Source organism: Stigmatopora argus, chromosome 5, assembly GCF_051989625.1.
Source record: "Stigmatopora argus isolate UIUO_Sarg chromosome 5, RoL_Sarg_1.0, whole genome shotgun sequence".
In the NCBI taxonomy this organism is placed as follows: Eukaryota; Metazoa; Chordata; class Actinopteri; order Syngnathiformes; family Syngnathidae; genus Stigmatopora; species Stigmatopora argus.
Genome location: NC_135391.1, coordinates 350193 through 374768, shown reverse-complemented (window position 1 = coordinate 374768; position 24576 = coordinate 350193). Strand labels below are relative to the sequence as shown.

The following is a 24576-nucleotide window of genomic DNA, read 5'->3' as shown; positions in this document are numbered from 1 at the left end:
CCACCTGGAAGGCGCTGCCGCGACGATGAGGTGAGGGGCCAGCAGCGCCAGGGAAGCGTGGACCACCTCCGCCAGACTGCCGCCGAATCCCACGTCTTTGTCCCTGAACAGGAGCTCCTCCGTCAGCCAGGCCACGTCCCGGCAAAGCAGGGAGACCAGAGCGCCCGCCTGCGGACGAATGGCGTCGTCGTGGGCGGGCGGGCGATTGGGCTCACGGAAGGCGGGCCGACCCGTGTTGCCTTTACCTCGCGGTGTCTGTAGAGCAAGAGAGCGGACAGCAGGCCGGTGGACATGACGGCCGCGCAAGAACTTGCGGCTGGAAAAGAAACAACAACACCTTCCTGGTCAAATGGGTGCCTTTCAACCAGCATTTTTCCCAAGTGTAACCCAGCGACTATACATTCCTCACAAATACATGAGAAAATCTTATCAATAATATATCGTGACCGGATGATTCGCCGAAAGACGTTTCGCCGACGGACGTTTGACAGACGGACAGGTCGCCGAATGATGTTCCGCCGAACGGAGGTTTCGCCGAAACGGGATTCGCACGCTCGCCCCGCCCCCGGATCGTGTGTACAAGTTTTTCAACCTCGGCCCGCGGGCCATATACGGCCCGTTAGGATTTAGAATCCGGCCCGCCGGCGGCGTTGTCCAAATGATAGTAAAAATCAATGATTCATTTCCCTTTGCCGCTCATCACTCTCAATTGATTAGTCTAGCGTCAATGGCAGCCCGGGAATAAGCACTCTTGGGCGGGCAGATGTAGCAGAACCGAGCCGTAAAATGACAGCAATCGGGTCAAATCCAGCCGAAAACAGCATTGAACGTTCAGCGAAACGTCCATTCGGCGACCTGTTCGTCTGTCAAACGTCCGTCGGCGAATCATCCGAGTACCATAATATATAGAGAAAGTTCAGAGTTCCAAACTTAAGGGAATTACTAATGTCGCGTTTAAAAAAAAGAACGCAGTTTTAAAAAGGTTGACAGCAGATATATAGTATATCCTATACATATATAAGAACCCGAACCATAGTCCGTGTGGTTGAGCTATGAGACGGCGAGCGACATTCAGCCCTTTAATTTGGCCATTTTGGTGCCTGACGTGGGCCGCCATAACGGGCCCAAAAGTGTGAAAAGCACGCTCAAAGCGTGACAGCATTCCAAGAACTCGCCGGGATTCATTTGGGGAATATTATCTCTCACTCACAGAAGATGAGATGGACGGCGATGGCGTCACTCAGCTGGCTCTCCCGACCGTTTGGCTCCGCGGCTCCGGGCGGCGGCGGAGGAGGAGGAGGAGGAGGAGAAGGACAAAGCCCAGGTTCCGGCCACGACACCCTCCTTTGCACCAATCCGCTCTCGGCGCTCGGTGGAACAGGCCTGCGGACGGGAACCAAACGTCATGAGGCGTCGACGCTTTGCCGAACGATCGCGACGGCGCGGGAGGGAGATTTCAAAAAGTACAGATGCCCGCAACCCCCTTCACTGTATACATTAGCGGCTCAGGGGCTAACATTAAGAAGACGCGGCGACTCATTTAGCGGCGCCCCATATTTCCCTCCGGGAAAGAGCGTCCGAACCAAAGGTATACGGGAGCGGCCGAGGGGCCCCGTGGCGCTCTAATGGTAAACAACGACCGGCGGGGAAACAATCACCGGGAAAGGAAAAGGACGCACGTGGGCGAAATAAAATGACATTACAGCCGGCCGGACGAGCGTGGCTGCCGTTATTATTCCCGGGCGGGCGACCCTTTGAATCAAAGCTCATTTTCCCAGACGCCACGGTGATTGTACTCTATGATTAGAAAGAGAAAAAGAAAGGGAAAGAGAAAGGGAATGGAAATGCAGCAACCAATGAAAGAATACTTGGCTAATCAGCAGCGGCGGAACTTGGCCTGCTTTCAACAAAATACAGCCGCTGATCACGCAGGCTGCAAAAAAACGGAGCTCATCTCAAACCCAGCTCATCTCCCATCCAAGACGCTCCACGCTGCCGCCACTAGGCGGCCATAAAATTGTTGCCGCTGGAAATTCCCGGGGGGAAAGATTCAGAATGTCACCCCCTCCGATGAGCGGAAATCAGATTTTTTGGGGGGGGAGACGATGCCATCAAATGCTAAACCACACCGCCACTTTTTTTAGGGAAAGATTAAGTTGAGTTGGATGACCTGCGGTTGAGGATGGCGGGCTCCAACAAGTCCTTGAGAGAACACCATTCATCCACTCTCCACCTGCCTGACGTGGACATCTCCTAAACGTGGGTGGGGACAAATGCGCTCAATCAAAACAAACCCTCAAGTTGACATTTCAAATAGGACTAAGTCTCCAAGATCGTGTGCAGTCGTTTGGTCGCCAGTCTTTTGGTCGCCGGTCTTTTGGTCGCGGTCTTTTGGTCGCCCGGACCCAAACAACGGGCGACCAAAAGACCGGCGACCAATAGACCGGCGACCAATAGACCGGCGACCAAACAAGGTAAAACAAGACGGTCTACGCATGAATAAAAGACAACAATGGCCATGAGCAGTTTCACTGAGCCCACGTGTGAGTGTAGAAGAGTTTGTATGTACATGCGCTGTCCCTTTAAGAAGCTACGTCAGTCAGGGTCTTAACAAAACACAATAAAAGTACGGGAAATTTGGAGCTTTTCTTTAGCCTAATAATGACTAGGGCATTTAGTATGACTAAATAGTCATTCACAGTTTGTATTTGGGGAATTTGAGCAACCATTTAAATGGTAATTTGCAATAACCTTCCGGGCAACCAAAAGACCGGCGACCAAACGACCAAGTACCCTCCAAGATGGTCTAAGCTAGCATGCGCGCACACGGTAAAACTTTAGCTTTTGGGTCGGAACCCAGCTCGCCGTCGTCGCGTCCTTGGCCGAGATACATCACCCAACTTTCTATTCTATTTGTAATTGAACTTGTTGTGGGATGAAGATAAGCAACGCACACGAGTATGGCAAGTAGCAACCGTGAGTGACGGTCTTAAAGGACACTGACCCGAAGAGAAAAGGGTTGGGCCAGATGGATCCTAACGCTTCCTTCCGGGTTCTTCCAAAGACGAGAGAAGAGCCAGCGCGGCAAACGGCCCAGCTGAAGAGATGAGAAAGAGAAGGCACAGATTTCACGGCAGAGCCTCGCATGATTGAAAAATCTCAATAAGATCTTTGTGTTTGCTACTTTGTGCACTAAACTGAATTCGAGGAAAAGAAGGCTACGGCCAGATTCTTTTTTTTGTTGGACTTAGCTGAAAGACTATTTGTTACAATGAGAAGGTTTTTTTTACGGCCCGTTTACTGACGCTAGGGGTCCCCCCCCTAATGACCCCTCCACAAACTCTGCCGCGGAGCAGACGGTCTACGCCACAAACTTGACGTGGGAATGAGAAATAATATTCTAGTCCGCTGGTAATATTGTTGCAAAAACATTTTTGGAGGGGGTTGCCCCCCCCCTAAATAGATGGCGCCTTGGGCGGTTGCCCCCATGGCCTAGAGCAGGGGTCGGGAACCTTTTTGACAGAGAGAGCCATAAACAATACCTATTTTCAAATGTTATTCCTTCAGAGCCATAGTCACAATTTAAAAGTCAAAATACATGAAAATGTGCATATTTTTTTAGTCATTTTACCACTTTTAAAGTACAAAAAGTCTCCAAATTCTTTTGGCAACATTGTTACGCTGTGGCTAATCAATGAATATCAATGAGTTCAATGAGTATCAATGAGAGAATGGATGCAGAAGACTAATGAAAGGAAAAAAAATCAATGCCGCAGTGCGGACGTGACGTTTCTATTGGTGCGTTCGGGACTCGGCTCTCTCACCACCGCTTTCCATATTTTAGCTCAGAGCCATATGTACCCATGGAAAGAGCCACATATGGCTCCCGAGCCATAGGTTCCCTACCCCTGGCCTAGAGCAAAAAGCCACCCCGAGCGCTTGTTACCTGCATGTGCGTTCCCGGAACACGATCGTAGGCGATGCCCACGGGGACCAGACGGATATCGGGGACGCCTCCGTCCTGGTTTAGCCGGCCGATGACATCCAGCCACCGGCGCCCCCGGCCGGACTCCGCCGAGACCCCCAAGCTCAAGGATTGGCCCTCGCCAAGCAGCTCACGTACCAGCTAAGACGAGTCAAGAAAGAAAAAGCGTCACAACCTGGTCGAGACAAAAGTCTGCAAGGTCGCGGGAGTCGGAAGCCGTTAGCGTGAAAATACCCGCCGCCGCCGCCGCGCATTTTAAGTGACGCATTAGCCAAATGACAGGTCGAGGCCAAGAGGGGATTAAAAAAAAAAGAGCATAAAAATGTGTTTGGGGCAGCGGAGGAACGAACGAGACATCCAAATGCAAACTAGGTTAAGAAAAAAAAAGAGACACTTGTCTGCGTTGGTTCATTGAAGACTAGCATACTAAAATCTTAAGTTTACCGTATTTTCACAACAAAAAAATTCTCCAAAATAGACAGGGCGCCGTATAATCCAGTGCGCTTTATATATGGACCAATACTAAAATTGTTATCACGATAAAATCAAATAAATCAGTCGATAGGACAACTACGGCAAGCAGCCCCCGACTCTACTATTTTCCCGTAGATAAAGTACTGCGCAGTGACTGCTGGGATATATACTTCTTTTGTCAATACACCCAGTTCTTCAATACAGTTAGTATGACGTCGCGCAAGCACACTCATTTGGTGCTGGCCGTCATTTCGGCTGTATTTACAAAAGAAATCCTGCCGCTAAATGTTGGCGTCAACAGAGCATTCAAAGCTAGACTGTGAACTATGTACATATATAATAACTCGGAGCTTGCCGTCATTCCCGGAGGCTTGAGAACTACAACCGCGGGACCTGGCGTTTTGGAAGACTCATTTGGGCAATTGTTTCATTCGGACCCAGAAAATGAGGACTTTGATGGATTTGTGGGTGATGATGACGTGAGTACGTTGTAAAATGTCTAAATAAAGTACAACCCAACTCAGTTTTGCTTCCCTTGCCTTTTTAAAGCGTGTTTTTAGCGTGTGGGTGCGCAAGAACTATATTTCCCAGCAGTCACTGCGCACCGGAACCCGGAAATAAGCTGCTTCCGGTAGCCAGCGCTATTGCGTTTCGATGTTCATCCATATATAATATATATGCGTCTAATGAAATGGTGCGTGCTTTGTGTGTCTAAAATACAGAAATAGCACTCGTTACTGACACTGCGGCGTAAAATACGATGCGCCAAATAGTCGTGAAAATACGGTACTCAATGAACAATAGATGTCTTTCAAGATTAAAATAGGGTTAGCATCCGCTACCCTAAAAGTGTCCCATTGAAGCTCAAGTCAGACTTACAGAAGTCATGACGGGGACGTACAAAGCGTCCATTTCTGCTTCCTCTTCGGTCGCCGCGGAAGATGGCAGGAGGACGGCGCCGATTTTCTGGAGGACGAACCTAAAAAGGCCAAACACAACGCTATTGACGGGCATTTTCTACGGCGCCGAGACCGCACGCCATTGTCCCCCGCCACATCGGCCATTTCTTGAAAGGATTTTGGGTGGTTTAACGCGGGCCGTCACGGTACCTGAGGAAGGAGTTGGCGACGGGAAACGGACAAATTGCGTACGGGACTCTCAGGCCGTTGAAGTAGAGCGCCAGGGAGAGGATGGCGTTGTCCACCGGGCTCTGACGCACGTACACGTAGACCAGCGACGAGCCCTGGGTAGCAAAAACGGAGGCGTGAGCACGATGGCTCCCGTTGTCAAGTACTCGGAGATGCGTCATGCGGGAGGAGAGGGATGATGTTTGGGGGGGGGGGGGGGGGGGGGCTTCGTGCTGCGTGGCCGGATGATTCGCCTAAAGACGTTTCGCCGACGGACGTTTGACAGATGGACAGGTCGCCGAATGGATGAATGCCTTATCGCGACATTTTACCGAGGAATTCACTTCCCTGGGCTCGGTTCTAATGTCCAATGAGCTCCAGTATTTGTATTTGATCATTAAATGCTGTTTTAGGATGGATTTAACCTGATTGCTGTCATTTCACGGCTCGGTTCTGCTACATCTGCCCGCCCAAGAGTGCTTATTCCCGGGCTGACATTGACGCTAGACTAATACATTGAGAGTGATGAGCGGCAAAGGGAAATGAATCATTGATTTTTACTATAATTTGGACAACGCCGGCGGCGGGCCGGATTAAAAATCCTAACGGGGCGTATATGGCCCACGGGCCGAGGTAGAAAAACGTGTACACACACGATCCGGGGGCGGGGCGAGCGCGCGAAACCTCCGTTCGGCCGCACGACCGTTGGGTGGAACGTCCATTCGGCGACCTGTCCATCTGTCAAACGTCCGTCGGCGAAACGTCTTTAGGCGAATCATCCGAGTACCTTCGTGCTGACAAAAACAATAATAATTCTGAACTCGATAAGGTGCGCAAAGGCAAGACAACACTCTTACAGGAATCAATACATGAGAAGAAAACAAGTTCTTCCCAAACACGAATCCTCTGTACCATTGTCCAACTCTAGATCTCATGTGGGCCGGACTGTTTTTTGGGGGGGATGCTCAAAAAAAGTTCACTAGCGGCTGAAAGATGAGCATTCGCAGCCACTTTTACGTCATTTTTGCTTCATTTCCTGAACTTTTTGGATCTTTTCCTACTGCTTTGGGGGGAATTTCCCACTCGGTTGGCCGCTTTCCGCCGATTCGGGGGAATTTCCAGGTCACCTGCTAGCGCTTTTGGGGCTTTTTAAGGTGCCCCGTTATCTGGTTGGCCGCCGTCGATGGCGCCGTTTTGACGGCGGGGGGCGGGGCCAAAGAGCCAACGTGACTGCGGATGAGAAATGGAGAAAAGTGCAGCGGTCGGACCCCCGGAGCGGCCCACGCGTTTGACACCCCTGATTGCACAGTAGTAGTGAGTCGATGTGATTGTTGTGTGTGTGTGTGTGTGTGTGTGTGTGTGTGTTTGTGTGTGTGTGTGTGTTGGTGGCAGCACAGCATGTAGAAATATTAAGAGCCACGCTAGCTTGATTGTCAACTTAGCCCCTTCTTTCTGATTAGTGTTAAGGAAACAAAGACCTAATTAGTGCTGACTTGATTATCTATCCACAGAGAAATAAAACATGGCCATTTTAATGAAAAAAGCAAGCAAAAGGCTAGAAAACAAGCAAACGGGGAAATCCGGATATTTTTTTTGTAAGCTGGTTTTATATCGACTCGTTAACTACTTATTGTTGTGCTTTTTAGGCAGCTCTCCATTTTTTATAGCTCCGTGCCATGAGTCAAATCTCAGTTCGGTTCATTTGCCGTCTGTAATTTGGTTCGATGGACGTGCGCGTTTATTCCGTTTGGATTCTGCACTTCATTTTTTTATTCCCTCCTTTCTTTTCTGTGTTTATTTTGTTTACCTGTAGGAAAAGCCTGCATTCACAACTAGCTCAATAATACATAATTGATGACGGTTACTTGTTCCAAATACTTTTCAAATATCACATTGACTCATGTGGCGTACCACGCAGTGTTTCCTTTTTTTGTTTTTTGTTTAAGAAAGGTGATAAAATCTGCCTCAAGTTACTTGTTGACGCAATTGAAAAGCTCTTCTTTGTGTGTTTGCGTCGTTATATCTTGATGACACTGCCCCCAAGTGTCCAGGGCATGCGCACGCGCACACCCACTCACACCAGACAGAGAAGCAAAACGGCAGTAAAAGCAACAAAAAACATTTTAAAGGGTCTGTTGGGATAGGTTGGAACTCAACTTGTGATACTTACTAAACACCAACCAAAGTACACGACATCCTACAACAATACAGTGGTACCTCGTCATACGACCGCTCGTCATACAATATTCTCGTCTTACGACGGAAATTTCAATGGAATAATTCGCCCGTGATGCGGTCAACATTTTGTGATGTGACCAAGCCAGGTGGCCATGGCACTGTCTTTTTTGCATCTCTTTCGTGTATAAAATATGTCTACGAGCACTGGGCGGACTTTGCATTTCCACACCCGTTTTCCCCCCCACTTAGGTCTACATTTACATAGCAGGTAAACAACAATGGATGGGCGGAGTTTTGCAAAGAAAAGATCTGGAATATATGTACACTCGGTAATCAGACACGGGGAAGCGGCAAGTTCCAAACAACTCTTGATGCGTTCGTTTTGAAGACTCCGGCGGAGCGTCCGGGTGGGGTCAACCCGTAGAACCAAGGTAAAAAAGATTAAAACTAAATTAGAATTCAGTTTTGTGTGAAGTTACATTAAATGTTGAGTGTCTGTATATATTAATCCAAGTTCATTTAAATTTGTTTGTTCGTTTACGAGTGCCGTGGATAAAGTCCCCCCCCCCGAACACCTCCCCCCGCCTCCGTGTGTGTGTCGTTGCCTTCCCCTCCGCAAAATGCGTCTAATTTTACTTCTATTAAACACATTTTATTACTATTAAACCACTCGTTATTTATTACTTTGTCAATAGATGGCGAATTAGAAGAAATAAAACATTTTTTCCAATCCAATATCCTGTTTTTGGTGTTTTTTCAGAGGGTTGGAACCAATTCATTTGTTTTCAATTCATTTCAATGGGAAACGTCCGCTCGAGTGACGAGAATCTCGTCATACGATCTCAGTCTCGGAACGGATTACGATCGTATGTCGAGGTACCAATGTACTTTTTTTTTATAATCTTCATTTGAACAAAGCTGAGGACGTAATTGGCTGCACTTGTTTACGCCGAGCTATTCATTCGATCAAAGCACAGTTAAACAAGGATTTGTTGTTTCGAAAACCATTCAAGAGCTAGAAATAAAGTCTTAAATAAAAGTCGTAAAAGGATTTGTATAAAAGAAGGGAGGGAATTCCAATGTAATTTAGATGGAAGCAACATTTGATTTGATGAGGGGCTCTTAAAATAAAGGGAATTGCCAAGGATGAATGAAGCAAACCTCCCAAGTCCCATTAGATGGGATGCTTGGACACATACGGAGCGCGCTCGTAATTTTAAGCAGCTGGAACTAATGCTCGAGTGTTTATGATGATGATGATGATGAGGATGAGGATGATGACGTGTGCACGTACCTCTCGTGAGGCTGCGCGCAGAGCCGTAAAATGATCCAGGTTGACTTGAATGCTGCTAAAAAGCCAGGCAAACATCTTCATGGTGGCCCAGCCCACGCACCTAAAAAGAGCAGAAAAAGAGCCATAAAAATGAAAATCAACAGCTTTTGTCGAGGGGAAGTGGGCTGACGCAAGAAAGGCAAAAATGGACAAACCACAGCGAGGGCTGCAAATAGGCACGCAGACACGCTAACAAAGGCTGACTAGCTGACTCACGCTTTCAAAAGCTGTTTTTTTTTTTACATATTCTATATTTTTAAGTTTTAACGTGAGAGACTGGTGTCCAAAAATGGTGCTGCAAGCCTTGAGAATGGCGTTACAGACGCTCCCCTGCAATTGTTCATAAGTTGAATTTGTTCGCAAGTTGCTCAGTGCTATATTTTGTATTATAATTTATGTTTAAGGCCTATATAAGTATATTGAAGGTTTATATAAGTGCATTTGTATGTTTAAGGCTTGTATAAGTAACACGCATTGGTTTGTACTGAAAAAAAAACATTTAATAACATGGAGAGAATACAAACAGTACTGTGTACATACATTAGAGAGAGAGAGAGAGATTTACTAGAAAGTGGCCAAAAGAAGCTATCTAATGATATCTGTAGCACTGTATGGCATCATTCAATTGATTTGCAAACTTTGTGCAACATTCAATATCTGGGTCCTGCTGCTCGATCTTTATATTTATAAATGGTACTGACGGTTGAACGATTCAAGTTGTATGCCCGTGCAACGCGCATCAAGCTTCGTTATTATTGTCACTTATTTCAAATGAAATGGCTTGCCTCTTCCTTGCACCTCCCTCACTAGAAGCCTTTCGCTTTTCACCAACCATATTGAATAATGGATGCACGATATTTATTGATAAAAATGAAAAAGGTTCTTTGCGCACTGGAGATACGTTCACGCACTTCCGCACTGCAACGAAGTGGGCAGAGGAAGGTAGATGCTGGGTGAGCTGAGCGCTCACAGCGCCAGGCGTCGTCGGTATTAGCGGCGGAAAGAAGCACTACTGGGAAAAAGGCACGCAATACAAAATCCAACTTACCAACATTTTTCGACATAAACGCAATTTGCAGACATGTTCATATGTACCGTTGTTCGTAACTTGAATGTTCGTAAGTAGGGGAGCATCTGTACAACTATCAAAACAGGTTCTTTTAGATCAAGGGTGGCCAAAGCGGTCTTTGAGAGGCGCCGTGGGTGCAGCTTTTTTGTTCCAACGCATCAAGTGCAGACATTTGAGATTTCTGCAGAAAACAAGAAGCACCTGATTGCACTTGTAGGATGTCAGATTGGTAAAAAGGTGTCCTTTTTATAGCTTGGAATGAAAACTCGCACCCACTGCGGCCCAGCCCTCCTCATTGGAGTAGCAACTTTAGGCTATTTTGGATTGATGTGAATTGCTTGGGAAATATTGTTTGGGATTTCACATGGCTTGGCCGAATTCAGACTTTGTCGCAAAATAGAAGGTTCCCGGAGTGAATAAAAAAAAAACGTACCGTAAGAAAAACGGTGAGATGCAGGTGTTAATGATGGGGCGGAAGAATGAGAGGGGATGGCCCTTGGCCGTTTCCGCCATCTTGACTTCTGCTGCCAGAGCCTCCCTCACGCTGAAACAAACACAGATTATCGCGGGAAAAGAATGCAATGTCCGTCCGTCCCTTGTCTATCTATTCCCCCCCCCCCCCCCCCCCCAGATGACGCACTCATACTGCACGTCTTTTTTTCCCCCGTTCCATCTCTCGTACCTCTGCTCGCGGGCGCCGCCCCGGCTGGGATAAACGTGGCGTCCGCACACAAAGAGCACGCAGCACATCCTCCGCACCAGCCAGCCTCTGTACCTGCGCCGCAAAGGACGACAAAAAACAAGTGGTATTCCCTCCCAAATGCTGAGATGGAGGGCTACGACGCGGCAAGTAAAACAACAAGAAGAAGAAAATAAATCAATGGGTCTGGACCCCGCTTGGCGAGGCAGAAAGTTGGCTCTCCAATGGGCATTTGTGTTAGCTGGAAAGCTCCACTTTTTACCTGGTGTGACTTTCATTGACGGAGAGGATGTCGCCGAAGCCCGGGTTGGGACCCTGCTCCGGCTTGGCGCCGTGACGATGACGTGCCTGAAAAAGACAAGGACGTTAGCATGGAAATAAATCAATAAAATGCATGCTAGGAAACATTCCAGAGCAGGGGTAAGGAACCTATGGTTCGGGAGCCACATGTGGCTCTTTTGATGGGTGCATATGGCTCTGAGCTCAAATATGGAAAGCGGTGGTGAGAGAAAAGAGTCTTGAACGTCACGTCGGCACACCCGCATTGATTTTTTTTCATTAGTCTTCTGCATTTATTCACTCATTGATACTCATTGAACTCATTGAAATTCATTGATTAGCAACAGCTTAACAATGTTGTCAAAATAATTAAGAGACTTTTTGTACTTTAAAAGTTGTAAAATGACTAAAAAAAAATCGCACATTTTCATGTGTTTTGACTTTAAAATTGTGATTATTATGGCTCGCAAGGAGTAAAAACCTTACAAACACCGTACGACTCGTACGGTGTTTGTAAGGTTTTTGGGGGGGTTGTAAGGGGAATCATAATCATTTATATGGGCAGTTATCGGCAGAGGTTGACAGGTATGAAACATCATACCTAATCTGCATAGGAGTTCAAAGTCCGCACTACATTCTTGTATGGACTGACCTAGCATAACAGGCAGCGGTCATCTGGTGTCAAGTGAAAAACTAACTTTATAGATTAAATATTGCTCACTTTCTGTCATACAGTACATTCCATTCCTCTTTTTCCTTTTTGTGATCCCATTGTGGGTGAGTCCAATCAATTTGGACTGAGCTGCTGATGGATAACATGAGAAAATAAAGGCATTTTTTGACAATAAAACCGTTTTTAAAAACCTTCGTTACTATGCCACTTTTACTCGGTCTCGACGGGTGGCATAGTCATGACATTTGACCGTATGGCCGTCAAAGGCAGCCGTTGTGGACTGGATTCCAAACGTCCCGCTTACCAGACTGTCCGGAGTGCAGCGCTGGCAGCACCGGCCCACCATGGGTCGGAACTTCCCCAGCGCGGGCGCGGGAGTCATCCTTAACGATGGCGCCAACTAGGGGAGGAGAAGAGCAAGAGTGGATTAGAAACGTCCCTCACAACGGCCTACGTTAGCGCAGGGGGTGTCTAAACTATTACGGAAAGGGCCGTAGTGGGTGTTTTTTTTTATTCCAACCCATAGATTGGGCACCTTTTCACCAATCGTGTGTCCTACAAGTGCAATCAGTGGATTACAGTCAGGTGCTTCTTGTTTTCTGCAGAAACCTCATGGGTCAAAGTGTCTGTGCCGGATCCGTTGGAACAAAAACCTGCACCCACCCACGGCGGCCCTTCAGTTTTGGATCCCAGGGGAAAGCCCAACGGTACACGGTCGATTGGTCACCGGTCTTTTGGGCGCTAATCTTTTGGTCGCCCGGAAGGTAAGTGATAATTACCATTTAAATGGTTGCTCAAATTCCCTAAATACAAACTGTGAATGACTATTTAGTCATACTTAATGCCTTATTAATTATTAGGCTAAAGAAAAGCTCCAAATTTCCCGTACTTTTATTGTGTTATGTTGGAGAACTTGTTCTTGAGCCTGACTGACGTAACTTCTTAAAGGGACAGCGCATGTAAATACAAAGTCTTCTACACTCACACGTCGGCTCAGTGAAACTGCTCAGGGCCATTGCTGGCTTTTATTCATGCGTAGACCCTGTTGTTTTACCTTGTTTTGTCACCGGTCTTTTGGTCGCCCGTTGTCGCGATCAGAGCGACCAAAAGACCAGCGACCAAAAGACGGGCGACCAAAAGACGGGCGACCAATCGACCGCACCCGAGCCAAACGCCCTAAAACCTTTTCAGTTAACATCATTCTACCAGCTTGGCAGACAGCTTTTATTGCTCAAGTGCAGGACGTGGCGAAAGAAACGAAGTGACGCATCCGCTTTGAATAGAACGGACTCGTCAATCTCGTCAAATCGATAACAAGGACGGGAGGAAAGACAGCGTCACGCGGGAACGGGGAACTCCAAGGTGTTGTCTTTCCCGAGCAAATTCACCAGGCAAATTTCCAAGCAAGGTTTATGAGCAGCTACTCCATCACGACGAGTATTTGCGGCTCAATTATTGGCTTTTACTGCAGCTCCTCGGGGAAGTCGGCGGGCGGGCGCGCGCTTGGAAAAAGTAGCCCAGCGTGCTAAAGCCCAGACGACACAAAGAATAAAACAGGCGGAAGAAGGCGAGCAAAGGTTGCAATACAAACGCCGTCTGGCGGAATAGAGAGGAAAAAGCAGGCTTGTGTACGAGCCATTGTCAAGAAGAGCCAATCACGCGAGGGTCTCACCGTGGGTCTTTTCCGCGGCACGGCCACGCCTGCGCTCATCCCGCCGTTCACAGCCACGATGAAGCCACTTGGATGCCGTGATCTGCTGAGACAAAGATGGGGATTACAAAGCAATTGATTGCAATATGCACACAAATACAGGGCGGATTCTTTTCCTCTGGCCATCCCAGTTCTCTCTAAAACAGGGGTCGGGAACCTTTTTGACAGAGAGAGCCATAAACAATTCATATTTTCTAATGTTATTTCTTGAGAGCCATTCTCAGAATTGAAAAGTAAAAATCCATGAAAATGTGTGATTTTTTTTTGTCATTTCACCACTTTTAAAGTACAAAAAGTCTGAATTCTTTTGACAACATTGTTATACTGTTGCTAATGGTACTCGGACGTTTCGGCGAAAGACGTTTGGTCCCCGGACGTTTCGTCCCCGGACGTTTGGTCGACCGGACGTTTGGTAGAATGGACGTTTGGTAGAATGGACGTTTGGTCGCTGGGTTGTTACTGTTGAAACCAGCTCTCAAAATTATAATCATGAGAGAGAGAGTGAGTTTAATATCTAAATATCTAATATCAAAATATCAACAGTAAACTCATACAACATAATTTGACAGCGAGCGAACCCGGCGACCAAAAGTCCGTTCGACCAAACGTCCGGTCGACCAAACGTCCGGCCGACCAAAAATCCGGGGACTTTTGCTTTGTTGTTCTGCGGCCTTTGCGACTGTACTGTCTAACTTCTAACTATGCCTTTTCTTGCTACTGTCACAATGAAATTTCCCAAATACGGGATGAATAAAGTTATCCAATCCAAGAAAAAATGGACAGGTAAGAGAGATGGACGGATGACGTGATGTTTGTCCATCCTTAAAACCAAAGACATTTCTTTGGCGTATTTTTTCCCCGTCCATTCTGTTCTCCTCCATTACTTGGCAAATTAAAACCCCGAGCTGGGAGGGAGCTCCAACTTTTAAGTTCCCACATTCATTGGCAATTCCTGTGGGAGGGCGCAAAGTCACCGCTAAGAGGTGCACGGGAATCGGTGGAGCTTTGCAGGTGTGGGGCTTGTCGGAGGATACGTGGCGGCAAAGCAGTCAGTAGAGGGAATAAAAATCCAAATTACCTCTAATGGCCTTATATAATCCACTTGGAAGGGAAAAACACAACGGTGCGGAAACGGCTATAAAGTGCGCTATTTCCAGGCCGGAACCGTCGATGAGCATTTTCCTTCCAAGGACTCCAAAACATTCCAAATAATCATCGGACCCAGTGAGAAGGAGGAGCATTAGTATTGTCCCCATGGGATATTTTTGCATGCTAGTCCAGTCCAAGCCATCTCAGATGTGCAGATCTGCTGATACCGAGTGCCGTGTATTCGAGAGGGGAAAGAAAATAGCCCATGCAAATTGTTTTAAATTGATGCCATTTAAATAAAGTTATTCAAGAGGGCTAGTGGCAAAATAATCTGAGGTTGTGAACAAATGTATGAAACATATGCTTGTCATCAATTAAAAAAAGAATCCAATGTGACGAATGGAGCTCTCTTGATTGGAATTTTCTCCAATTTGATGTTGTCACGGGACAATGTTTTTCTCAGCTAGTATTTTCTGACAACCCACATACTACCTCAACGCTTTCACACACGCTTTAATCCGCCGGTATCGCGCGATCGACGAGCCGATCCTTCAAAATCAATGAACCCCGTTTTAAAACCCGATTTGAACTGAAGAATATGACATATTTTACTCCTTCATTTTATTGTAGCTGTTTCATTTTGATATAGTACCACTGTAGGATTCAAACTATTGTTCTCAACTCAATTACAATGTACAAAAGGTCTTTGTCTGAGTTTCTACTTCAAGGTGTGGTCGAGGTGTCAAGTGGTCCAGGTGTCAAATGGTCCAGGTGAAACCGTCAAAGAAGACAAAGGATTCCCCGCGGAGAAGGCGACCAAGGCCAGATGTGGATTCACGGGCAAGCAGATTCCAGGAGAGGACACGCCTCCAGAATGTCGTGGGACAGTCCACATATCATTAAAATCAGCGAATGAATATTCATCTTTGTTATACTATAATTGGGCAAACGCGGGTTTGGACTTTAGTCTCTTTAATCTTCCACTGAAGCACGGCGACGCTCAGCTGGTTTTATATTTGGGAAAGGGACCCGGAGCTCTGTAAGGATCAATATTAGGAATAAATCATCTGTGGAGTAACTCGCAAACCCTGTTCTCTTCCTTCAATGCTGAACACGCACAGTTGTTAGACTGGAGAAAACAGATTTAGGAATTGGAGTCAGAAGTCTAACAGAACCAACGAGGCCATCGGGCCCGCTTTCTGGGACGACTCGGATTTAGGGTGCGGTGACAAGTTCCCCATCCACGTGTAAGCATGTAAGCGGTGGAAATGCCCAGAAAGTAACCAAAAAAAAAGAAAGAATAGCTTTAGCGCGAAGGAATCGATGCGGCTACGCTCCGGCCCGCGCGGCTACTGATCGACCGATTGATTTTTTTTATTTGCAACGGCACCCGCGAGACCGCCACTCCAAGGCATTTACTGCCAAGTTGTACGCGTCGACGGCCTAACGAGTCCCGCTCCGCTGGCAGAGCGTGAAAGTCCATCACGTTGACATACGTCTGCGTGGCGTTTTCCACCAGCTCAGCGCAATTTGCGCTCCCCGGTGCTTCGATGAAGGAGCCCCCCCCCCCGGGATACTTTGAAATAATGCAATGGCTATCATTAGATGATTTGGTCCTGCTTCGGTGCTAGTTTTAGCAATCTCCTATGTTGTTGTTTGCGTCGCTAACCCTGCAGTCAGCGGGCTAGCCAAATACAAATAGCAGCAGCCACAATATATTTGATGTGGTGGAGCTAACGCTCATTTTCCAACGGAATGTGCAGGTTAATTCTCTGATTGGCCGTAGTACCGTGATCCGAAAAGCGTGGCCGGACGAATGGTCGTACATAACGCAACAAATGGCAGCGGCGGATAGCTTTTGCTTTGTATTCTAGGAAGCCAAAGAGTAGCCACGAGTGGATGAGTGGGTCGAGCTAGAAAATAGAAGCAGGGGAAGGTAAAAAAAACAACCCAAAAAATAAAAATCAATCAAGGCGAGAACGAGCGCGTCAGTGACCCGCTAAGCGGCTGAACAACCTCTCGTTCCCACTCCATGAGATAAGAGGAACGTCAGAGGCACGTTGGCCCAAGTCAAGTGAGCGTTCAGGAATTGTTTATGCTAAAATTGAAATGACCGAACCACGGGCAGGCACTAAAATTCTTTATGGCGGGGACAAAAGTTGAATCAACAGTCTTTACAAGCCCGTCGCCCGTAGGCCGCTAACACTGCGCACCCATTTAGCAGACGGGTTACAGACGGAGGGGGCGGGGCCTCCCTTTTCTTTGGGTACAGACGCTCCCCTACTTACGAACGTTCGAGTTACCAACAACGGTACATACGAACATGTCTGCAAATTGCGTTTAGGTCGAAAAATGTTCGTAAGTTCCATTTTGTATTGCGCGCCTTTTTCCGAGTAGTGCTTCTTTCCGCCGCTAATACCGACCGACGCCTGGCGCTGTGAGAGCTCAGCTCACCCAGCATCTACCTTCCTCTGCCCAGTTCGTTGCAGTGCAGAAGTGCGTGAACGTATCTCCAGTGCGCAAAGAACCTTTTGTATCATTAAATATCTCGTGCATCCATTATTCAATATGGTTGGTGAAAAGCGAAAGGCTTCTATTGAGGGAGGTGCAAAGAAGAGGCAAGCCATTTCATTTGAAACCAGTGGCAATAATAAAGAAGCTTGATGCGCATGAGAAAGTGGTGAGCGTTGCACAGGAATACAACTTGAATCGTTCGACCGTCAGTACCATTTCTAAACAGAAAGATGGAGCAGCAAGACCCAAATATTGAACGTTGCACAAAGTTTGCAAATCAATTGAATGATGCCATATAGTGCTACCACGTCATTTATGATTAAAAAAAGAAGAAAACTGTGCAATCGTTATTAGATAGCTTCTTTCGGCCACTTTCTAGTAAATCTCTCTCTCTAATGTATGTATACAGTACTGTATGTATTCTCTCTATTTTATTAAATGTTTTTTTCAGTACAAACCAATGCTGGTTACTTATACAAGCCTTAAACATATAAATGCACTTATATAAACCTTCAATATACTTATATAGGCCTTAAACATAAATTATAATACAAAATATAGCACTGAATTAACTTACAAACAAATTCAACTTATGAACAATCGCTCGGAACGTAACTCGTTCGTAAGTAGGGAAGCGTCTGTACTCCGGTTTCCAAGAAGATGCCCAAGTCAACGCACGAGAAACGCACAAGAGCCAGGCGACGTGTCCGCAAGTTTCACAGCGGAATTGAAACGGTCGGCCGGCCGTTTGGTGTCAGAGACGGGCGGACATGTGAGGGTCATTGGGTGAGCTCATTAAAAAGTACGCGGCTTGACAGGGGCCACGACTCCGCGGCCAACGGCGCTCGCGCCCATCTGCTTCCTTCCGAAAAGGACGTGCGCTCAAAGAAACGCAAGCTGGATTCCTTGTCCGCAAACAGCACCACCAGATGACCTTTCTCCCAGTGGCCATATAAATAAGCGTGGTGGGGTCCGCCCCGCCCCCCCGCGGGAACGCATTGAACTCTGGTCAAAAGCTAAAGGGGCGACCGGATGCAAAAGCACAGGCATTCTTTCTCAAAATAGCCAACCACTGTGGTTTGCTGTATACAAGGTCAGCGCGCCGGGAAAAGCCTGTTTTTACACGTTGTCAACAAATGATAGCAGCACGGCCTATTGGACGGAACGCATTAGTAGCCAGCTATCCGTAGAACGCACGCACGCGTTGACGGCAGGACTGAACCGGTCGCAAAAGACAAGCAAGACCTTGACGGAGCCCCAAGTGGTCATCATTTATCATTTATTTTCATCATTTATGATGAAAAAAGAAAACTACAATCATCATTAGATAGCTTCTTTCGGCCAGTTTCTAGTAAATCTCTCTCTCTCTAATGTATGTGTACAGTACTGTATGTATTCTCTCCATTTTATTAAATGTTTTTTTTCAGTACAAACCAATGCGTGTTACTTATACAAGCCTTAAACATACAAATGCACTTATATAAACCTTCAATATACTTATATAGGCCTTAAATATAAATTATAATACAAAATATAGCACTGAGCAACTTACAAACAAATTCAACTTATGAACAATCGCTCGGAACCAATTGCGTTCGTAAGTAGGGGAGCGTCTGTACTTCAGTGTCTTACAATAACGTGCAAGTTATTCTGGCGTGCGTATTATGAAGGATTGCGACTGCTCCTCGCTGGACTTACAAATGAGATGTAAATGCCAGCGTCCGCAAAGGCTATTATTTCTTTGCCGTAACCACATGTCTATTTTCTGGATTGAGCAGAAGATGCAGCTCGAAGAACATTTGGAGAGATCCATTAAACATATTTGAACAATGGTTCCAAATTCATCCAAGCGTAAACAGCCGAGTCCATGGACGATGGGCCGTGTTATCTCTGGATAAAATGGCAAAAAAAAATCAAAATAAATGGTTCTTAGGAAGCGAAATTCCAGGCAGAATTCTGTTAATGAATTTGACTGATATTTGCCACTCCATTTCCTCCTGCCATCTTGATCCTCTCAAAGAAAAGGCCAAAAGAGAATGAAAAGATCCCCATGGCAGCAGAGAAGAAGAGCTCCTTCAATAACTCTGCAAATACAGCACTATTCTCCGGCTTCCCCTTTTGTGCATTATTAGATTTCTGCGATGGAAACGGCGTTCTGAACGATAGAGCTCGGCAAAGTAGTTCTCTTTGTTGTTTTTGGCCGCCGGTTCCGCCTGTGTTTGGCCTCCCCATCCAAAGTCCCGCTCATCTTTCCCCAATGGCTTTTAAAAAAAATACATTTTAATATTTCTTAATACATCCATTTTTACTTTACTTTGTACTTTATACTTTTTACTTTAATGTTTATAAAACTTTCCTTGTTCTGTGAGCCTGGCTTCTTTCGGCTACTTCTTTTTTTTTGGAACCATTCAGCCATGCCTACGCCGTCACACACACGGGACTAGCCGTTACAATATGCAGCAGAAGGAGCAACACCTCTGTGCCGCCGGAGTTTCCGAGCTTCTGACCAAGCATTCCATGGTGGGATAAGACGGAAGAGCTGTCGGCGCTTACCAGCAACGGAGTCGAGGAGTTCTGCCCTGCTGCTGTTTTCTTCAGCTCCAGACTACTGAGGAACTGTGCAGATAAGCTTGGAAGAGTGACTCTGCATATTCTCTACCTCGGTCACAGTCTGCAAAAGTTCCCCATCTCATGGAAGACTTCCCGTGTGTGGTTCCAGTTTTTGTCCAAGTTTACGTCTTTTTGAGTCTATCCGTTTTTGCTACCGAAACTCGTAGCTCGTTTTGTGTTTTTGCTGCTTTTCTGTCTTAATGATTTAGTGATTCTTAATGATCCCATTGACTTTGATTTGCTTTGTACTTTGTGCTTTTTGCTTTTGCTTTGTTGTTCTGCGGCCTTTGACAGTACTGTCTAACTTAGAACTATGCCTTTTCTTGCTACTGTCACAATGAAATTTCCCGAATACGGGATGAATAAAGTTATCCAATCCAATCCAATGACCACGGAACTAGGATGCCATTTGATGTGCTAAACCAAATTATTTTTTCAGTAGTACATTTCGACAGCGTTGTCGTCATGCGTCAACTCAAGAGTGTCAAAAATTCAAGCTAGCCATCTAATTGTGGTGTTTTAGCCTCTCCAAAATGGACGCCGGCCGGTCCATCCTCGCACCGGAGATGCTTTGTTACAAAGGCAAAAGCCGGCCGGGTGTTGCGACTCTGTCATTCGCCATTTTCAAAAGTGGCCCCCCAAAAAAACAAAACATGCTATTTAGGAACTTCAAGTGAAGCCAATCTTCTGCCACTGCGTCTGGGCAAAATGGCTCAGCGACTGGAGGATATTTTCCGTGGCGCGATCAAAAGATCAGCGAGAGGAACAAACTCCATCCAAAATATCAAAGCATTCACATAGTTCCCTATCAACAGAGTCTAGAGCAGCCTATGGAATTCAGCGTTTTCAAATGAGCCACTGGCGTTCGTTTGGCGGCCAAATGGATTCTACACAGCGGCGTCTACTCCTTGAGAGGGTTTTATTGTTGACTTTGTTTTGGACCACCAAAGACAAGTCCCTTCTCAGCGAGTCCATTATTTTTTTTTCCGCCCACTTGAAATGACTTTTCTAACTGCACACGCACACGCACACGCTGAGGCAATCCATCCTGGTGGCAATTGGCTTGTGTCTCTTGACTTCAAACTCCTCTGCGTCCACTCGTTATCTTCTTTTTTTTTGTTTGTTTGCCCTAACCTATCAAGTTGCTTTTTCTGCTGAATTTTCTCTTCTCCTCCTCCCCATTGGTTCTCCTCCAGAAGGCAAAAGTGACGGTGATTGATCCGCTAATCCGGCCGGCATTGCTTTTGATGTGCCAAAAGAAGCCACCACGCAACGGCGCATTAACAACAGCCATAAAACTAACGACGGCCATAAAGAAGCGGCCCGGCCTTATCGCTGCCAGTGATAGAAATGAAATGGAGGGAGGCATTTATCTGGGATGTATCTCATCCGCCGTCCGTTCTCTCAAATCCGTCCGAGTAATGGCGCCGTCGACGGCGAGATTTCCCCGCCGTGGGAAAAAAAAAGCTGACGGGCCAGAAAAGTGCTAAAGGGGATCATTTCAATAGGCTTCGACGGCTTTGTCTCAGCACATTTTTCTCGTTAGGTCTTCATCGATAGACTTGCCGGTCCTGGCGGGGAGTCGTCCTCCCCAATCCATTTCCATTATTCATCTATTAATCCTAGAAGGACGGGCCTTAACCATGGAATCGCGTTCAAAAGATCTGTGGAGTATGGAATGAATTCTTATGTTATTTATTAGTCAATTGGTTTATTTAGTGTAGTCACTAGAATAGAATTTTGCATAGCCTGGTGGAAATTTCCATCATGACACCTATTAGTTAGGGCAGTGTTGGGCAAACTTTTGGGCCCGGGGGCCACATTGACTTTAAAAATTTGACATTTTTGTTTAAAAATACGGTCGCTCTGTTTACCTTATAAAGAAATGATTATGCTTATTTGTGCAAATTCTTACGCAGTTGTTTTGGTTCCCGATCCGCTCGGGTCACTTTGTATGCTTACTTGTGCAAATTCTTACGCAGGTGTTTTTGGTTCCGATCTAATATGAGATTGTTGTGACAGTTGTTTTTGACCTTAAAGGTGTTATTCGGTTAGAATCAGATTACCTTAAATGTTTTGATTTTGCGCCGACTAAATTGACAGAGGAGGATGCCGTTTCTTTAGAATCGTCTTGGACGAGGACGAGTCGGGAGTGATTTTCCTTGCAAGTTGTAGCCAGAGTATGTTAATGATGTCTCCCTGTTTTGATTAAAGTGTATTAATAATAAACCTATCAGACACCATCATGGCAAAGGGTTTTGACAAAATATAAGATGCCAAGATTTTTCTTTGGTTTTTTTTTCAATCTCAAAAACTGGCTTTCATGGAGCGTGAATGGACATTTGCATTTGATTGAAAACGAGAAGGACCGCCCACAAATTCCGCCATAAGTCGATTGTGATGCCCTGGTCAAAGCCAATGCAAATTTCTGTGGTGAGCGTTTAGCGGGCTGCTCTTCTGGTTCATTAAGGTCCCTTCGCCGGTGTTTAATGAAACGCCCGTCAAAACCCGGCGTGCCGGAACGTGGATCACGCCAGTTGACATTTCCACTTACCTTGGTCAACGCCGCCGGGACCGACGGGCACTTGGAGCTGGGCGGCGACTCGATGGTTAGACAAGGAAAAATACCCTGGATGGAGATGACAAAAGCAAAAGAAATAGTTACCCAGGTGCATGCTAGCAAAACACCAAAAATACCAAAAATAGGAGGGAGGCAGGGAGTGGAAGATTTTGGATCTCTAATTGTGTCTTCCCTCCATTTCAAGAACCTTTTTTCCCTTTTAGGAAATAAAAAAATGTCTTAAGAGAGTCGTTGACAAACAGCAAATGGCAGATTTGGGACCTCGGTATCGTCAAAGTAAAAAGCGCGCTTTCTACGCCGCCGCCGCCGCCGCCACCTGCTCATGAATTCTCAGTTTGGGCACGTGTGGGCCCGACGCCCGACGCATGACGCACGACGCACGGGAGCCAGCCGAGCGTAGCGGGGGATATAGCATCAAACAGCTGCCCGTGGCACGTTGCGAAGGCTCTCTTGCACGGCCCGCATTCAAGATATTAATTATGAATCTATTTCTTTCAACGCCTGAGCTGTCGTTTCCCCAGAGGCCGCCGGGAAATGACCTTCACGTGAACACGTACTATACATGGACAAACGGCGTCGTTTGACCACCTCACTCTATCGAGACACTGCAAATAAAGTAGTGTGCGGTATGGCGGTTAACGCAGAGCAGACATGGCCGCGCTAAACGAAAAACCGCCAAGTAGGAGCACGCCGATGATAACAAGTACCTTTTTTTCCCTTCAGTGCCGAGTCCTAGTAGCAAGATTAGCGTAAAGCCTTCCAGTGATAGATGGTCAGGGTGTGCGCACACTTTTATAAATGGGGTTTGGGTCAGGGTTTCAGACAGGAGGAGAACAGCGCTTTTTAACTTTATGCTATCTGATGGATTCCTTATTAATACAATTTAATAAACATGGGGACATCTTTAAACATACACTTGTTACAACCTGCAAGTGAAAATCACTCCCGATTGGTCTTCATCCGGGAGGATTCTGAAAAACGGTATCCTCCTCTATCCATTTTGTCGCGCCATACTCAAAACATTTAATGGCATCTGATTCAAAACAATTGCATAAGCTAACCGAATAACACCCTTAAGGTAAAAAAACAACTGCCACAACAATCTCATATCAGATCGAAACCAAAAACACCCGCGTACGAATTTGCAGAAGTAAGCATAATCATTTCTTTATAAGGTAAACAAAGCAGCCGTATCTTTAGACAATAATGCGATTATAGCCATGTGCCAGAGTCCAAGTCAAAGCAATTTATGAGTCCCTTGTAGATCAACATCCTCGGCCTGGAACAAGGTGTTTCTGTTCAGTCAATAGTCCTGAAAACAATGAACTGGCCTCGAAAGCAGCTGTGGGGGAAAGTGTCCTCTTACTTGGTCCCATATAAAGCACAAATTAATTTATAGCTTTATTACCTATTAAAATGCTTAATGAACATATAGAAACATCCCAGAATAAACCCAACACAATCAATCATCTTTCAAACCGTACGTCAACGGAAAGGTGACGAGATTTAAGTACGGCAAATGTTCTCCCCGTACTTTCAAACATTTCAAGGCTTATTTGAGGGTGTCGCTGGAAGACCGACATGAACAAAAAGTGCAGACGAATACGCCAGTAAGATGCAAATCAAGAAAAGTAGGAAGGCCGGCCTGAGGATTGTCATCCAGTAAAAAGGCAGAAAGATTCCGGCAAAAGATTTAACCTTCACACATTGACAAAAAGGCTGAAACTTGAAAGAAAAAAGTAACAACTCATGGTCCTAGACTTGAGTTTGTCATAAAAAACAAACTCCCCAAACTTTTTCTTACGTTAGAAAATATCCATTCAGTACAGTCCAAAAGTCCAAGGAGTTCTGGAGTCAGAAAAAAAAAATGATGGCCATGTATTTCACCGTTAAAGTCGAAATTTACATCAGAAAAAACACAAATAGGAGGCTGTACTTAGCATTCAGGGGAATTGTAAATAAATAATGATGCTAATCTCCATGTTGGTCTAGGTTATTGGGTCTGAATTTCGGCGTGATGCAATTTTTTTTAGCCGCAAAACTGGAGCAATATTGTGAAAAATGATGTCTTCTTTCCAAGGGTCCGCCAAGCGGAGATGGACGACGGGCCGTAAAATGCATTTTGCGCCGTTGAAGAGCCTGAACCCCGGTCAACGCTATTATTATATCTTTCTATTTGAGCGACAAAGAGCAAATGCATACAATTTCCTCTCTCTAACTGGTGGGGTCAAGCCATTCGCGCGCAAAATATCA

The 24576-nt window shown here is 46.1% G+C and overlaps 1 protein-coding gene across 4 annotated transcripts in view; it reads right to left on the bottom strand.

The window, feature by feature from the left end:
- Nucleotides 1-24576, bottom strand: part of gpat2 (glycerol-3-phosphate acyltransferase 2, mitochondrial) — a 48933-nt gene that overhangs the window by 8154 nt on the left and 16203 nt on the right. For 2 of the 4 annotated variants that reach the window (XM_077600367.1, XM_077600369.1), the window contains exons 3-17: nucleotides 22297-22371; nucleotides 13491-13572; nucleotides 12123-12218; nucleotides 11129-11214; nucleotides 10849-10941; nucleotides 10600-10710; nucleotides 9059-9158; nucleotides 5569-5702; nucleotides 5339-5438; nucleotides 3947-4126; nucleotides 3005-3097; nucleotides 2171-2253; nucleotides 1211-1383; nucleotides 246-316; nucleotides 5-168 (exon numbers count right to left, since the gene is read on the bottom strand). In XM_077600367.1, the coding sequence (XP_077456493.1) occupies nucleotides 5-168; nucleotides 246-316; nucleotides 1211-1383; nucleotides 2171-2253; nucleotides 3005-3097; nucleotides 3947-4126; nucleotides 5339-5438; nucleotides 5569-5702; nucleotides 9059-9158; nucleotides 10600-10710; nucleotides 10849-10941; nucleotides 11129-11214; nucleotides 12123-12218; nucleotides 13491-13529 (1523 nt within the window). In that variant the 5' untranslated portion in view covers nucleotides 13530-13572; nucleotides 22297-22371. Of the gene's footprint in view, nucleotides 1-4; nucleotides 169-245; nucleotides 317-1210; nucleotides 1384-2170; nucleotides 2254-3004; nucleotides 3098-3946; nucleotides 4127-5338; nucleotides 5439-5568; nucleotides 5703-9058; nucleotides 9159-10599; nucleotides 10711-10848; nucleotides 10942-11128; nucleotides 11215-12122; nucleotides 12219-13490; nucleotides 13576-19685; nucleotides 19997-22296; nucleotides 22372-24576 lie in introns of those variants that run through there. The other 2 variants (XM_077600368.1, XM_077600370.1) reach the window with 2 other exon arrangements.